Source organism: Pithys albifrons, chromosome 2 (assembly GCF_047495875.1).
Source record: "Pithys albifrons albifrons isolate INPA30051 chromosome 2, PitAlb_v1, whole genome shotgun sequence".
Taxonomy (NCBI): domain Eukaryota; kingdom Metazoa; phylum Chordata; class Aves; order Passeriformes; family Thamnophilidae; genus Pithys; species Pithys albifrons.
In genome coordinates, this window is record NC_092459.1 from 61,139,127 (window position 1) to 61,154,579 (window position 15,453).

Below are 15,453 nucleotides of genomic sequence, written 5' to 3' on the forward strand. Positions count from 1 at the left end.
TGGCCACTGGTGCAGCAGAAGGTGAAGTGCCAGGTAGCTCAAGAGGCTGAAGTCTTCTCCAGTTCTGTGTTGGGTTTGAATATGACCCAATATAATAGAAACCAAAAATTCACATATTCAGACAGCATCACGATGTCTTACAAGAAGTGAGCTGCAAGCCTCTGGTCTTACCAAACTGCCTTACATGGTAAACATCTACCAGCCTAGGTCATATGTAGCCCACCTCAGTCAGAATGTCAGGATACAAGGGAAAGACTATAAAGGCTGTGAAAAATACCCTTTCTTCCACAGCTGGCTTGAGCTGATGCTTACCGAGCTGCAAGGCCCTTGTCCCTACTGTGTCAGTTTTATGGATGAACAGATTGCTTCAATGTGTGGGGGTTCCTGCCTAGGTTACTTTACAAGCCCTCAGCACTTTTCAAAGCTGTACTTTTTGTTCTACTTTACAAATAAGTTTAAGGTGAAAAGCACTGTAAAAGAACTAAGTACTAATTGATTGGAAAAAATGAAAGAATGAGGGAAATTATGATAGAATGAGACTAAAGCATTTAAGGCTGAAGAAAAAGAGCAGCAGGTTGCTAAATATACTAAGCTGATAAATAAGCCAACCTGTAATTAGACTTCAAAGACACTTAAGTGTAGATTTGTCATTTTTATCCTATCACTTCACAGATGACAAGTGATGTTTGTATCAATTTGGCTGGTAGGCTTTTTCTTCAAGCTTTTTAGCTTTTTATTTTTGTGAACTGAGCTAAAACTTTTGATGTTAATTAAAATTCCTCTCCTGCATGTGGGAACAAGGTTGCTTTGGGGAGGTATTAAAGTTCTTGCTCAGAGTTTGTGACTGTAACCCAAACATGAATGAACTAAATCTACCCTACTCCTCCTTTCCTCAGGCTCTTTGGCAAGTAAAATTCGTCGTAGGGATACTCTTGCTATCAAACTTGGCAACAGACCATCTAAGAAAGAATTAGAAGACAAAAACATCTTGCAGCGCACATCTGAAGAGGAGAGGCAGGAAATCAGACATCAGATTGGAACGAAGCTAGTGAGGTATCAGTCGCAGGGTAAATGTGGTTTCACTGGGCAGAGGTGGAGGAAGAGAATTGAGAACACTGGGTTCACATTTCAAATGCAGACCAATATGCATGCTGCAGGATCTTTGTGGTATAACTGTCTGGAGAATGGTATTTTTATTTCTCACAAAACTTTAAAATTTCAATAATACATTTTTTGTCCTGCAAGTAACAAATAGGAGAGCTTTTGGGGTTTTGAGTTGTTTGGTTAAAAAAGGAAAGAAGAGGAAGAGGGTAAGAATGAGTCCACAACAATCAGTGCTATGCTATGGTTCAGGTTTTTTCTTGAATTGGTTAGCAGGAACTTTCATTTGTATGTTACCCATCTCAGACTTAGTAGTAGTTCCTGACGTACAGAGCATGCCAGTGCATGTTCATCTCTTCTGACCCTCTCCATCCTCCTCCTGCTCTCTAATTCCTTCATTATTCATCTGCTGGTTCCAGCAAAAGAAGTGGAAGGAGGCTGACTTTGCAGGTCAGTGTTTGGTGTTTTACTGTGCCCACCTCTGAGGCATGTCCTTCTCATGCTGTTAAACTGCTATGGAATATGTTACTTTCTCTTTCTGGACTTGAGAACATTACATTAAAAAAAATCACTTGTCTTTTTACAAACTTTTTAAAAAAAATCTTCATGTTAATTTTGGCTTTCCTGATCTCTGAGAACAGACTACAGCATGTCTGTATTTTGCCAGACCTGTCCTTGTTTCTCTTGGACTCAAGAATGTTGTCCAGACAGATCTGGAGATGTCTTGTGGTTTTTGGACATTTCCAGATACAGAATAGTCCAGTCTGCACTGCTCCAGTATAGACTAAAGCAGCCTTGTATCAACCTGTAGAAGATTAGTTGAGTTTCTCTCTGACCTGGGAGACTGCCTAAGGCAGCTATTTTACTACTTAACAGTAAGAGTGATATATCTATTGTGTAGAGCCCAAGGGTCCTTTTAATTCTGCTAATAAAGTGATGTGGTTGTTATCACCTTCTCCTGACCAAATCCCAGATCCAGTGATCACATCCTGCTTGTCAGTGCTCCCTCAGGGACTGGAACTGCGGAAGCTCCTTCAGTTCCTGCCCTGAACTCCTCACACAGGGAGGAGTTTCTGCTGGAGAGCTGGCATGCTCCCCACACAGCTCTGCTTTGGTGGCAGGAGACAGTGTCTGTGCATGTCAGGGCTGTGCTCATACCCAAAATCACAACTGAGTTTGACACCAGTTCCCTAAAAATTCCTGGCTTGGTGCTCAACACCTGGCAGCAACAAGGTCTGGTGGGAAATCTCTCCCCCCAGCTCAGTCAGGGTCAGGTTAGGTCCCATCCTGAGATTTTCTACAGGATTGCTCACCTGTAGTAAACATGGCAGTCCTTCAGGACACATGTGAAAGTGCAAGCATGATTTAAGTCAGATGAGTTTCATAGGCTCACCATAGTCCATAGTGAACTGTGCGAGTGTTGCTGGACAGAGAATTTATCTTTGACACATCTGCAAAATAAGTTTTACTGCTTGAAATTTGTCTTGCTCCTTTTCTCAAGTAAACAAGTGAACTTGTTTAGTAAACATAGAGACATCAACCATGTTCTCCACTATACAAACCAAAAAACTAAAATCTTGTTTTATTTGGGGTTTTTTGTAATGGTACTTGAATATATATAGGCAGCTAAATAAAGTTGCAGTTAAAGCTCCCAGTTGTATTGTACATGCAATTCAGTGACAAATGAACAGTTTATAGGTTTTTTTGTTGATTTTTCTTTTAAAAAAATTTGTAAGACTTGCATTCAAAATATTTGAGAATACTCTTACAATTGCAGTACTTATCACAATGATGGTGCTTGAAGACAGAAGAACATTTATTAATTCTTTCAGAAAATTGTACTTGTGAAGAATTTAAATTTGTGGTACAACTTTTGTAATATTATTCAAATATCAGTTATTTATGTGTCAGGTGGCAGCAGTACATCTTTTAAAACAAACAGCCACTCAGGGCTATGGTTACATGTGCAGTTCTTGTAATTGTCTGGAAATTACCTGTGCTGGTGAAGAACAGCAGGGCCAAATGAGAAATACCTTTTAACATTACAAAATGTATTCTGTATTACAAAGCCTAATTTATTATTTGGATCTGATTTTAAATCAGTCACTTACTTTGTTTTCACAGGAGACTTAGCCAGAGGCCTACAACTGAAGAGCTAGAGCAAAGAAATATCCTGAAGCGTAAGTATTTTACTCAAGCTTGAGCTGGTGTTTACTTAGAAAATGAGCATATGTTGGATTCATATTGAAACCCATTATTGTTGCTGTAGTGTTAGATCCATAACTGGAGAGAAATTGCATTCTAGAAAATAATATGTCAACACTAGATTTATATGCTAAGCTGTAACCGTAGCTGCAAAAAGTGCATATATTCAATATGCCAAATTTTGCTTGTCACAATCCCACTTCTTGAACGTGGCCCCAAGGACCAGGAATAACTTAGATACCCCTTAGAAATAGTTCTAGGCTGGTTAACCTTCCACCTAATTTTTATGAGGAAGGGATCACAAAGGTAGGATTTAAGGGCAGAGAGAAGGAGGACTAGAAGGAGGTATGGCAATGTGTTCAGGGGAAAGACAATAGGTATATGCCAACTCCTTCAGCATGCTGGCCTTCATATTCACTTCTGACATAAATATCTTCTGGATTGAAACCTGCATGAGTCATTCTCATAAAATACATTTCCATTGATTAAATACTTCCTCAATATCCCTGCTGGAAAAAAAGTCTGTAATTAAAATAGTCAAAGGCAGAGGAACGGAAGTACATTGGATCTTTACTCTCTATACCTGTTCTCCCATTTACTTACACTGGTTTTATTCTTAGGCTGGCAAACTCTTCAGAACAGGAAGTTTTTGTCTTCCTTTATGAATTTTTCCATGATATAAGTGTTACCTAAACACATAGTGTAGCAGTGGCCATGCCCAGCTCCATCTAATACTGTGTTCATTCTGCAGGAGTAGCTAGTACTTGATGGTTAAGTAGAAGAAATAAATGAAGAAAACATACATGTGAGTCTTTCACAAATAGCAACAAATCAAAAAATTCATCTATTCTTAGGGCTTGAGAACTTTTTACACCTCATGAAAGAACAGGAATAACTCTGTTATTTCCAACAATCATTCAGAAGAGTTGGATCTCACCTGTGCAACCCTGGTGTGCAGCATGGTAGTGGAAGGAAGGAAAATGGGCTGTTTGTCTGAAAACATCCATGGACTGATGACTCTGTTCACTGTATCAGGCCAGCAAATCAGATGAGTCAGCAATTATTTGCTTTCAGGCAACCACCCGTGCTAATAAAATGTTACTGCTGCTGTCCAAGCTCTCAGATGCCAAATAGTGCCATGTCTTGTTGAAGAGGGAAGCTACAGTTCCTGTGTGCACAGGAGAGGGGTCAGGGGACTCCTATCCAACACATAATATGAATAGACTTTCTAAAACTGTAATTTCTGAACCTATAGATTGCATAGATAAATAAAGTTAAAATTTGGAATGTGAACATTTTTTTATATGAGAAACTGCTCATGCTGTACTATGTGAGAAAGGTAATTCTAAATCATCTTTGGTGGGCCAGGATATGGCCGCTGAGCTGGGAGCACCAGCTGGGCTTCCTAGTTGCCCTTTCTGTCTCACTTATCTCGAGATAACTAACCTAGCAGTGAACCTGCAATGTATTTAATAACCCTTTTGCCAATGTTTATTCTATTCACTGAATTTGCAATAAGTAGCTCAAGACTGGAAAGCAGTTAATAGATTTCTTCTCCTGTTTCAGCTTGTTTACTTTAAGCTTTTGGCAGCATACCAGACTTTGCACTCAGTGCCTCCCGCCCTCCTCCCCTGCTGCAGCTGGGGGGCTGTCTTAAAGCGGCAAGGGAGAGCAAAAAATACAGGCTAGGGAGCAGAATTGGGAATCACAAAAAGTCACAGAATCCTTGGCGAGCACATGGAGAATCCAAAACGGCTTTTTGCTCATCACTGAGATATAAAATATTTCAAGTTGAAAGTGATCTGTAAAAAGCAAAGCAAACCAAAGCAAGCCAGGGTTTGTGGTCACAGTCTGACTCAGAGCCCTTTCATGGTGCAAGTTCTCTCTGAGCACTAAAGGCATTCATTTTAAATCAAAACTGTTGCATTCCCTTCCTGTGGATCATTTGAAAATGTTTACATGTCTTAAATGCCTTTGTTGGTGTAGTCAGCTTCTGTGAGTAAGTTGGGATTTCTTTCATAAAGTTTCCTTCCTCCTATTTTTAAGCACTGGATGGGGAGAAGGGGTTATATTATTGCATGTATATAAACTGCAGCTAAGGAGAACTGTTGTTTTGAGTAATATTTATCATAGACCTTGAGGGTACATTAAGTGATAAAGGTCCAAATGTTTACTTTAGGGTTAAGTTCAGCCCAAATCCTGCAAGAGGTTTAAAAAAAAAAATCCCTATTTTTTCTTTTTTTTTTTTTTGTATTTCCAGTTAGTGAGGAAGTCTGTTTTGCAAGAAGTTTTGTTTTGATAATATTTCCAGATAAACTAGTTACTGAAAATCCTGTTTCCAAGTATGATCACAAGGCATTGCAGGCGGATTTCTATAAAAACTGTTTGGATAAAACTGTACAGACTTCTGAGACTTCCCGTACGAAAACAAAGTTACGATAACTCAAGAGTCCACTTGAAAAAATATGTAAAGCCTTGTGGTTTTTTATAAAGACAGGCTTTGAACCAACAGTATTTATAGTATTGCGATATGGCAAAGACACTTTTCAGTCTTCCAAGAATTTCAGATTAAGATAATTGTATTTTTTTCCTGTATTTGTAAGGAACAGCGAACTTCATGTACAGTGCACCTGCATGCCTGCCAGTAATGGTTTTGCAGAAGACAGGGTTTGGCTTTGTAGAAAATAAGGCTTAGCTCTTGATGCTAGTTTAGGAACATTAATGTAACACCAGGAAAGAGAAATGGCTTTGTGTGTTTCAGAGCACTGCAAGGAGCAATTGCTTTGTTTGTCTTTTCTTTCTCTTTCCCTAGCAAGCTCACAGAGAATTCTAAACATAGCTAATCCCATAGGGACACAATGGAAAGTTTAGTTTTACACTCCAGGAGTACTTTCTGGTCAAGAACAGAGCAGTCCTCAAGCAGCACAATTTCTCTCTTCTCTTTCCCCCATCTGCTACAAAACAAATGTCCCACAGAATAGAAAGTGACCAGATTTAATATATTCAAAGTTGCGGGAGCAATAATGTATAGATGCCAGGAAAGCTGCTTGTTTGGCTTTGGAGGGTGGATTGTTTAACTTGACAGCCACAATATTTGTTGATAAACGAAATCATTTCAGTTAGAAGTGAGAACTCAGTCTGACCTCCTAGAAAGTGCAGGCAGGGAAGGAGGGAAGCCATAGTTTTGCTGGGATCTAACCAGATACTTCTCCAAGCAAAGGGCGCTTGCGGGGCTGGTCCTTTGCCAATAAGGCAGCAGCAGGACATCTGAGGAGGGGACTTGCAGCTGGGAACGCTGTGTTTATATTTTCTTTCTTCACATCACACAGATTAGATCTGCTTTTAAGGTGGAAAGCAGTCAGAAGTGTATTCCTGTGCATTAATGTGTTCTTGTTTGGGCAAGTGAGTCACTTGCTGCCAGATCTTGGCCCTGGGGCTGGAATTTTCCACCATACCTGAACCAAGAGCACCAGACCCATTATGTTTAGCACCACACATCTTCTTAACTCATTACAGCAACTTTCAAAACATTTATCTTAAGAACCAAGAAATACACTGTAGGTTTCATTGTATGTAGGAATTTGTATCCAGGCAGTTTCTGTAGCACCAGGCTTAAAGCAACACTGCCCAGCAGGCTGGAGGTGGGAAGTCCATGCTTTAGGTAGACAATGCCAGAGACAGAGTCCAGTTTGCCAAGCAGCAAATTCAATAGATTAGCAGCAGCCTTCAGATTTCAGTCCGTTTCCTTTAGCTCTTATGTTTTCCTAGAAGTAAACGAACTTGAATGTATAAAACACATCCTGTCCATTGACCTCTCATGCGGAAGACTACCTGCTCCCCATGGGTTTGATCCCCTCCTGCTTTGCCCAGGAGTGAAGGAAGCTCTTGATGCCTCCTGTTGGTAATGTCCTCCAAAAGATGGGCTGCCAGCTCTCCTCAATAGCCTGCTCCAGAACCTGCCCAGACCCTCTGTCCAGCAGCTATGATGATGACCTTGAGTATTGCTCATTTTTAGGTGTTTTCCCTTGTCCAGCATCCCTTTGTGCAGTCATCTGGTACCCACAGGGAGGCAACTTTATAGCTTGGGACAGGCAATTAAACTTCAACCCTCCTAAATGTCCAGATTAACTTTCCTCACCCCAAGTATAGAAAAACAGTATTTCAGTTGGCCATGCTGTTGGTAGTTGTTCCTTAAGGCATGCATTAAGTATTGTGAGCTTATTGCTGCTTCTTATTGCCGCTTCTTAGGAGACACTGTGGTCTAGACAGACAAGATATGAATAATGCACAACATATTTTGCAAACTAAATTAAGGAAAGGGGCAGTACAGTGATGTGTAAATTCAGCTGCTTTTATTTTATGCTATATCTGCTACTGGAGAGTTTCTGAGGTAGGAATTAAGCAATTCCATTCATGAAGGGACACATTTTTTTACGTCAGATGATTCCCAGATGAGTGGAACCCCAAATTAATAGTTCTTGTTTAATTACCTCAGCTACCATGTCTATTGATTACAAAGACAAGATGTTTAAACAAAAGCCTGCAGATGATTTATCTGTCCTAAAACAGCTAAAGAGCTTTTGTTGTTTTTTTTTTTTTCAGGTGAGGATTTTAGGAAAAGACTTTTCATTTAGAGTGCAAAGTCCCTAAATACACCCAATTTGTTTATTGTTAGATACATTAATAAAAAAATTAAAATGTAGATTAATCTCTCTCAGTTCTTCAGTTTTAGTCCATTTACAGTTCCTCTATGGAAACAGGCCATCCATTTCTTTACCATTTAAGAGAAAAGCTATTAATAAACCATAAATTACATCCACATTTCAGTATCTCAATAAAATCACCACCAACATGAGATCCAACCTAATCCTGGCAGCAAGCCTCTGAGTTTGCTCTTGGAAACCTGGGGTTAGTGTTGGACTCTTCTTACAGAGCAGATCTTGGGCTGGTATTGCCTTTTACCTAATGTATCTTTCTTCTATTTCATTTTAATAATCTCTTCTCCTTTCCCTTGTATATCTCTTACATGAAAGCCTTTGAGTTAGCAAAGGAAATCTGCAAGTACTACAAGGCATCCTGTTCTAGCCAGGTTACCTATAATAGCACAGCAGGCTGGCCATAGGAAAGGGGGAAAATATGACTATACCAGGATTTAAAACTGCCTTTCCATCTACATAGGTTGGCTGAATCCAGAGTAAATTAATTCCTTTAAATTTAGTTATCCTTGAACTGTAATGTGGAGTTTGTAATCCCCAACCATGAATAAAACAGGATCAGATTTCTATGGCTATCTCTAGGTGGGATGTTTCAGCGTATAACTATGAGAGGTGGACTGAAAGTGCAAACATTGTTCTTCACACTTTACACCAATTGAAAAACATGCTGAACCCATATGAACATGTGTTGGTAAGTGTTCTTTCACTGACACTCAGAAAATCAAGTTTGGTTAGTACAGAAATTTGTTAAACCCACATTTCAGTCATGTGGCCAAATACATTCAAAAAATGCACATGTAATATTCTGCTATACTCATTCATTTGATCTAGACAGCAGCCCTTATTCAATAGGTCTTGGCTGCTGAATCTTATGCCTACATTATAAAACCAGGAAAAAAATAAGCAATAAAACCAGTTTGCGCTAACTTATGACAGTGAAACAAATCTCATTGATTCACTTTGTCCTGTAGCAGTAGAAGACACTTGGCTGATTCAGATACTCGGAGCAAACTTTTTCTTGAAACTTATGACTGACAAGACTCTCCCTCTAAAGTCAACAGATGGCATAGTGGAAGTAAAAGCAACAGTGAGTTTTATGTTAGAATAAGTAATTGAAACATTAGGCAGCTCTTTCAAGGTATTTGCTTGCTGATACACAGAAAGGGAGTGACAGGCACCTCATTTTTGCTGCGCTCATGACCCACAGTTGACCTGAGATTTCCACAGAATCAGGGGAAATGTGGATAGGGACAAGAATGAGAGCACACTATAGCCAAAAAGCAGACAACATATGCAGCACCATCCAGAAATATGAGGAAATGTGAGCCAGGACTTGAAGTTCTGAAGCTTTCAACCAGGAGAAATACAGTATGTGCAGTCATAATACTTAAATATTCACTCCTTTTTATCTTTTCTGAAAACAGAGAAGAATGAAGAAGAGGAACAGGAAGCCAAAAGAGAAATAAAACGTAGACTCAGTAGAAAGGTGATGATGTGTTTTTTGTATTGTGCATTTGTGTACATAGAATTATGTTTTATGAGAGTCTAAAAATTAGTGTGTATCTATCAGTTGTGTCCACAGATTAGAAACTGCTTAAAAAGCAGTACAGGTCAAGTCCATCTTGGGGGAAACTCCATCCTGTCCAGTTTCCTGTACCAGGAGAAGCATACAGAACCTGGCCAAGCTTAATATTTGTCTGTGTAAGCAGGGGAGATAAGTGACACATTTCCTTTGTGAGCATGACCACTGCTGTCATGTATGTTTAACGGCAGCCACACCTGTAGATCCATTCTTCCCTAGAACAGTGGAGAGGGCAGAAAAGCAATGTGAGCCCTACAAAATCCCTTTACTGCTTTCCTTAGCTTCTGCAGGTGGGATCATGCTCAATGCACCAGTTATGGGTCTGCTCTCTGGGAGAGGATGTGGAGAGTTTTCATAAGTTTCCCTAGTCTGCCCTTCTCTACAAAAATACAGTTTCCTCAATATGATCGTTCTTAGTTAATTAAAGTGAATATTGTTTGAGGTGACTGAAACTCTTTGCAGCATAATGACCCCCAGATGGTCAAACCCACTTTTTTAGTTAGGCAAGTATTTCCAAATTCTGCTTATTTTCAGTATTATAGTTTAACACAGCAGACTGTATAATCATTAATGCAAATAGCCTAGTGGGGTAAATGCTGCCACAGTTGCAAATTCACAATTAATATTCCAGAGATAACTGTCATGATTCTCTGTGACCTGCCTGACAAAGGCTATTTTTGTAATTGAAGAAATTGGGTTGTGCTGCCTCCCCACTCCTGTGCAGCACTCCCAGGATGGTGCCTTTTTTTAGACACCTGAAAGTGACCCTATTTAGAAATACCATTGAAGTTCTCTTGAGATTACATCATACCCTCAGCTTTTGTTTTATTTTATTTCATCTTATTAAGTGTACTATTTTCTGCCTCCTGCTTACAGCTCAGTCTGAGGCCTACAGTGGCTGAACTTCAAGCAAGAAGAATCCTTCGATTTAATGAGTATGTGGAGGTCACAGATTCTCCGGATTACGACCGTCGTGCTGACAAGCCTTGGGCCAGGTTAACTCCTGCAGACAAGGCAAGAGACAAATGCAGATTATAAGAAAATTCTTGCATCTGTTGCTTTTGGGGAGCTTTCCTCTGGTTTACATTCTCTTGATGTCAGCATCACAAATGACATCTGCTGGAGACAGCAAGATTGTCATCATACTACTGTGCATGTACTGCTTGCAGCTAAGAAAAGCCACTCAGGTGCCTATTAAGAACATACTTGCCACCTCTGTTATGACAGTTCAGCCCAGAATTTCTAAATTTTTGTCCTAACTTTTCTAATTTTTAAATCCTTACTAAGCCAGATACATGCTTAGCAAAGGTGGCCCCAACCTGTGGAATTCAGGCAGGGGTTTGCAGACAGAAGCCTGCATCACTGCCACCAGGAGTTCCTTTTGTAACTCATTTAAGTTACAAAAAGGTAGAAGCTGCTCTATCCTCCTCAAGGTTCTTGGTCACAACAGCCAGTCCAGGAGCTGACGATGTGCATGGAGCCCATCTTCTTGGGAAGTTTGCCTCTAAAATGTGCAGTGAATAGTTCCTCTGCCTAACCACAAAGGATGAGGCAAATGATCCTTTGATTCTCATTTGAAAAACAGATCAAAGATTACCATCAAATACTCATCCATTTCCATCCTATATTCCTTAATAAAAGGAAAGCTGTAGGATTTAGGTAGCAAAAAATGCTGGCTCTTTTATCAGTGGGTGTGAACCTACTTTTATGGAAGTTCTATGAGATGTGGTTTACATGAAAAGTGATACATGCTGTCTTTTAACTAAGCACAGTGAAGCACTGATTTTATTTCAGCTTGTATTTTAATATTAATATTAAAAAACTGCCAGCTCATCTGACAATCAAATGAGAATCTCTTATCAAGGTGGAGACATAAAAAATGTAGCCAGAAGTGTTTGTCAATGTTGGTTCTGGGAGGTGCTGAGCACTGTCTAGTCCTCACATATCTGTGGGAGATCAGAGCACCCAGCTCCTCCACTTTGACCTAGGTCCAATCAGGGTACCCTGCACTAGAAGAAACAGTGGAGTTTTCTACCTACCTCAGTGTAGCAGTTTTTAATCTCAGTTCACTTTGTAATGAATGGGTACCCAAGGCTGGTTCTTTGAACCCCACATTGGTTGGCTTTAGTAGAAAGGCAGACCCAAGGTTGCCAGGAAACTCCCTCACCCTTTCCCCACCCCACCCCCCCCCAGCCCCCACCCCCACCCCCACCCCAGGGAAGTCATTCTTCTAATTGGGAGAAGAAAATTGTACTGTAACTATATTAAGGAGCAGGAGCTCTGGTGTCTTTGCTGCTGATGTGGTGCTCAGAAATTGCTGCCTCTTTCTAGCTATAACAGCAGCCTTGTGTAAGCATGCTGTTGTAGCTAAACAGAACCATCCCCTGCTTAAAATGAAGCTTCTCATTTATGAGACTGCAATCTGATGATAGTATAATTTTATCATGGTGCTTGTCTGTTCTGCATTGGAAGGCATGCACACCAGATGACATTTCTTTAGGCCTTCATGAAATGATGTTGTCTTTATTTTAAAAAGTGAAAGAAAAGGGTAAGAATAAACTGACATTTCCTTTCACAGTGAAGGTGGGAAGGCATATGGCATAGAAATAAACACCCTTGCAGTATGTATTAGAATATTTCAGAAATTATATTTATTACTTGATGACGTAAATTGCTTATCGGTCTCCTAACATAAGCAACAAAGCATTTACAAAGTGCACTGAATTTGTGCTGTTCCTTAGTATCTGCCAACTGAAAATACAAGCCTGTCCAAATATTTCATGTCATTTTACATAAAAGTAATCAAACCAAGTGACTAATTTCACTTTAAAAACGCTGTTCATCTTGCATTCCTGAAGTCCTGTCTCTACTGCATAGATAGATAGATAGATAGATAGATAGATAGATAGATAGATAGATAGATAGTCCTGTCTCTACTGGATAGATAGATGATAGATAGATAGATAGATAGATAGATAGATAGATAGATAGATAGATAGATAGATAGATAGATAGATAGCCCCTGCTGTGTGCACAGTGCCTGTGCAGGCAAAGTGACTCACCAGCTCCTCAGGGGCTCTGCCTGGAGATACAACCCCCTCCTGGCTTCATACTCAGCAAGTGATTGCGAGGTAACCCAATCCCTCACCCATTTTTGTCTATAGGAAGTGACATATTTCAGTGGGGCTTGGTTCACCCATTGCAGCAGATCTGGTGTTTCTTGATGCTTGATGCTTTGAGTTTCTTTGGAGTGTGTAACTGCTTCGAACAGCTGTAACTGAAAAAAGTAATTCAGATGATCAGAAATGTGTGAGAGTTGTGGATTACAGTAGAGGAGACTAGAAATGGGAACTGTAAGGAACCTGCAAGAATAGGGCCAGGTTCCTTTCATATTCTTTGCTTTCCTTATATTCATATTTCTTATGGTTGCATGTTTCATTATTGTTTATTAGGCAGCAATACGGAAAGAACTGAATGAATTTAAAAGCACAGAAATGGAAGTACATGAGGAAAGTCGGCAATTTACCAGGTGGGTGAATGCCTCTTCTTACATAAGTGTGACAAATGAACATGACAGTGACCCTCTGCCATCTGCAGTTGTGTCATGATTTGTGTGGATTCCTACCATGAGTCCCCTTGAATCTCACAACTGATTCTGTTGGAATTCCCAGTGTTGCTCTAATTAATACAGCAGAGAAGGGTGACTGCAATGGATTGGTTGCTACACAGAAAAAGATAAACTGGGGAATCTGAAAAATAATACTTTGAAAGAACTTGGTAGTTCTCACATAATGAAGTTAGTAGTCCTCAAGCACACACAAAAAAAAAGGGATTTCCTTCTCTGGCAGCACTCCCTTGCTCATGAACGTATACATTTTTGCAGATTCATTTGCTAAGTGAAAACTAGATGATGTGTTGAACTTCAGAAAAGCTCACCAGTGTTTTGGCAAGCTAAGGGTCTCCTAGGTTCCTGGCAGCAGTTTTGGGGGAACAAGATAGATTCCCTTTTTGCCGCTTCTAACATGTTATTCTGGATTTATTTTGTTCTCTGCTTTGGATAAGACTAAGATGTTGTCTGAATCATTATTGCTTTTAAGAGCATGAAATGTCCACAGTTTTTAGCAGAGCTTGAAATTTGGCAGAGTTATTCCTAGGGAAAGGGAGATGCTTTCTGTCATCTCCATGGCCTGTGTTCCTGTTTCTTGGAAGTTACAAAGGATGAAATGGACACCAGCAAGCAAAACTTGATGTTAGGATTGGCCAACATTATGTACCTAGTAGTATTGTCTTTGCTTTCACAGAGAGTTAAGTCAAGTAAAAATAATTGCCTAATAAGATTGGATCCTTTCTGGTTCCTGCTACTGTTTCAACCAAACTCAGGATCTGAGCTAGTGAGTGTGAATCTTGTAATTAAAGAATGTGTCACAAGGAAAATTCAGAATGCAATATGGGTGTTTCATGCATCTCCTGCTTCATTCCTCGATTTCACAACTTCAGTGATTTCTTTCTCATCAAAACATAGAATGTTTTTCAATAGTAATGTAAAGTCACTTCTCTGTAGATACAACATGAAAAACTTCATTTTCAAAAAAATCAAACCAGTTTCACAGGCAGCAAACCTAGGCCAATAGATGAATCAGGAGGCAAGGTCAGAAACATTGAGATATATGCTTTCATTTGGCTTCTGATTTTGTTTTTTCTTCAGATAGTAGGTAGTATATATTTTTCAGAATATATAAAAAGACTATTTTTTTAAAAAAGGACATCCCAAGGGAGAGAATAAAAATAGCAGGTATAGAAACTGACCCCCTGCTTACATTGTTGCGTTTCTTGAGTTGCACTGTAGTATTGAAGCATAAGAAAAGATAGGCATGAGTCATACAAAAAGAATTGGATATTTTTTCATGAGACTCAAAAACAGTTGAGACTTATTATAACTGGATTCTTGAAAGCTGAACCAGGAATCCAGTGGAGTGACAAACCAGTTAAAAAGTGAATTATTTTTTTCAAGGAGAGCCTTGGAAAATGGAGTAAAAAGTAGGCACAGCCAAATCATGGTAAATATAGGCAATGTTCTATAGAGTCCTGAAAGATTTCAATGTGAGTGAAGTTAGGTTCTCTCTGTTTCCTCTCCACACTATTTTGTTTCACTACTCATATTTTGGAGTCACTATACAGAAGTCAGAAGAGTAACAGTAGAAAAAGCTAATTAAGCACAAAGTAAGATGCAGATGTTTTAAAACAATTGAAATTTTGAAAATAAAAAAGATCCCATTTCTTCCAGGACCTCTCATTAAAAATTATGTAGTTTCTGCTATGTTTGGATTGATACAACAAAAATAATTTAAGAAAACCACAGACCCTAGCTAGAGAGATTAGTTCTTTTCAAGGAGATCACTGAGATAAGGCAAACCAAGAGACACTTGTATTGGCAGCTGGTTAACAAAGGCTTATTTGTCAAGTTCTGTGATAGAATGAAGCAACAAAGCTGATTAGTAAACAAAAATGCTTTATAACATATGGTTTCCTATATTGTTACCGATTAAATATAAGATGCTTTAATATTATAATTGGTACTTACAATATATTTGAGTTGTTAAAATTTGATATTAAACTTGGAAAATTAAAACCACTGGTTTTCATGGTTCATAATTTACAGTAATGACTGTCAGTTGAACTGTTTTTCTACTCCTAGTAATTTGTTCCATTATGTCAAAACAGGATCCAAGAAACTGAGTTCCTAAAAATAGAGAAATAAATGAAAGTTTTAAAAGAGGATATTAGTAGGTGTTTATGAAGTGTTTCTAAGGGAAATGCTATATATAGCCCAATTTATCACTGTTCTACACA

The 15,453-nt window shown here is 39.1% G+C and overlaps 1 protein-coding gene across 4 annotated transcripts in view; it reads left to right on the plus strand.

Annotated features, from left to right (window-relative positions):
* Positions 1-15,453, plus strand: part of PHACTR2 (phosphatase and actin regulator 2) — a 132,125-nt gene that overhangs the window by 110,002 nt on the left and 6,670 nt on the right. For all 4 annotated transcript variants that reach the window (XM_071549221.1, XM_071549224.1, XM_071549223.1 and 1 more), the window contains 5 exons: positions 897-1,053; positions 3,226-3,281; positions 9,446-9,507; positions 10,480-10,617; positions 13,056-13,132. In XM_071549221.1, coding sequence (XP_071405322.1) covers positions 897-1,053; positions 3,226-3,281; positions 9,446-9,507; positions 10,480-10,617; positions 13,056-13,132 — 490 coding nt within the window. The remainder of the gene's footprint in view (positions 1-896; positions 1,054-3,225; positions 3,282-9,445; positions 9,508-10,479; positions 10,618-13,055; positions 13,133-15,453) is intronic.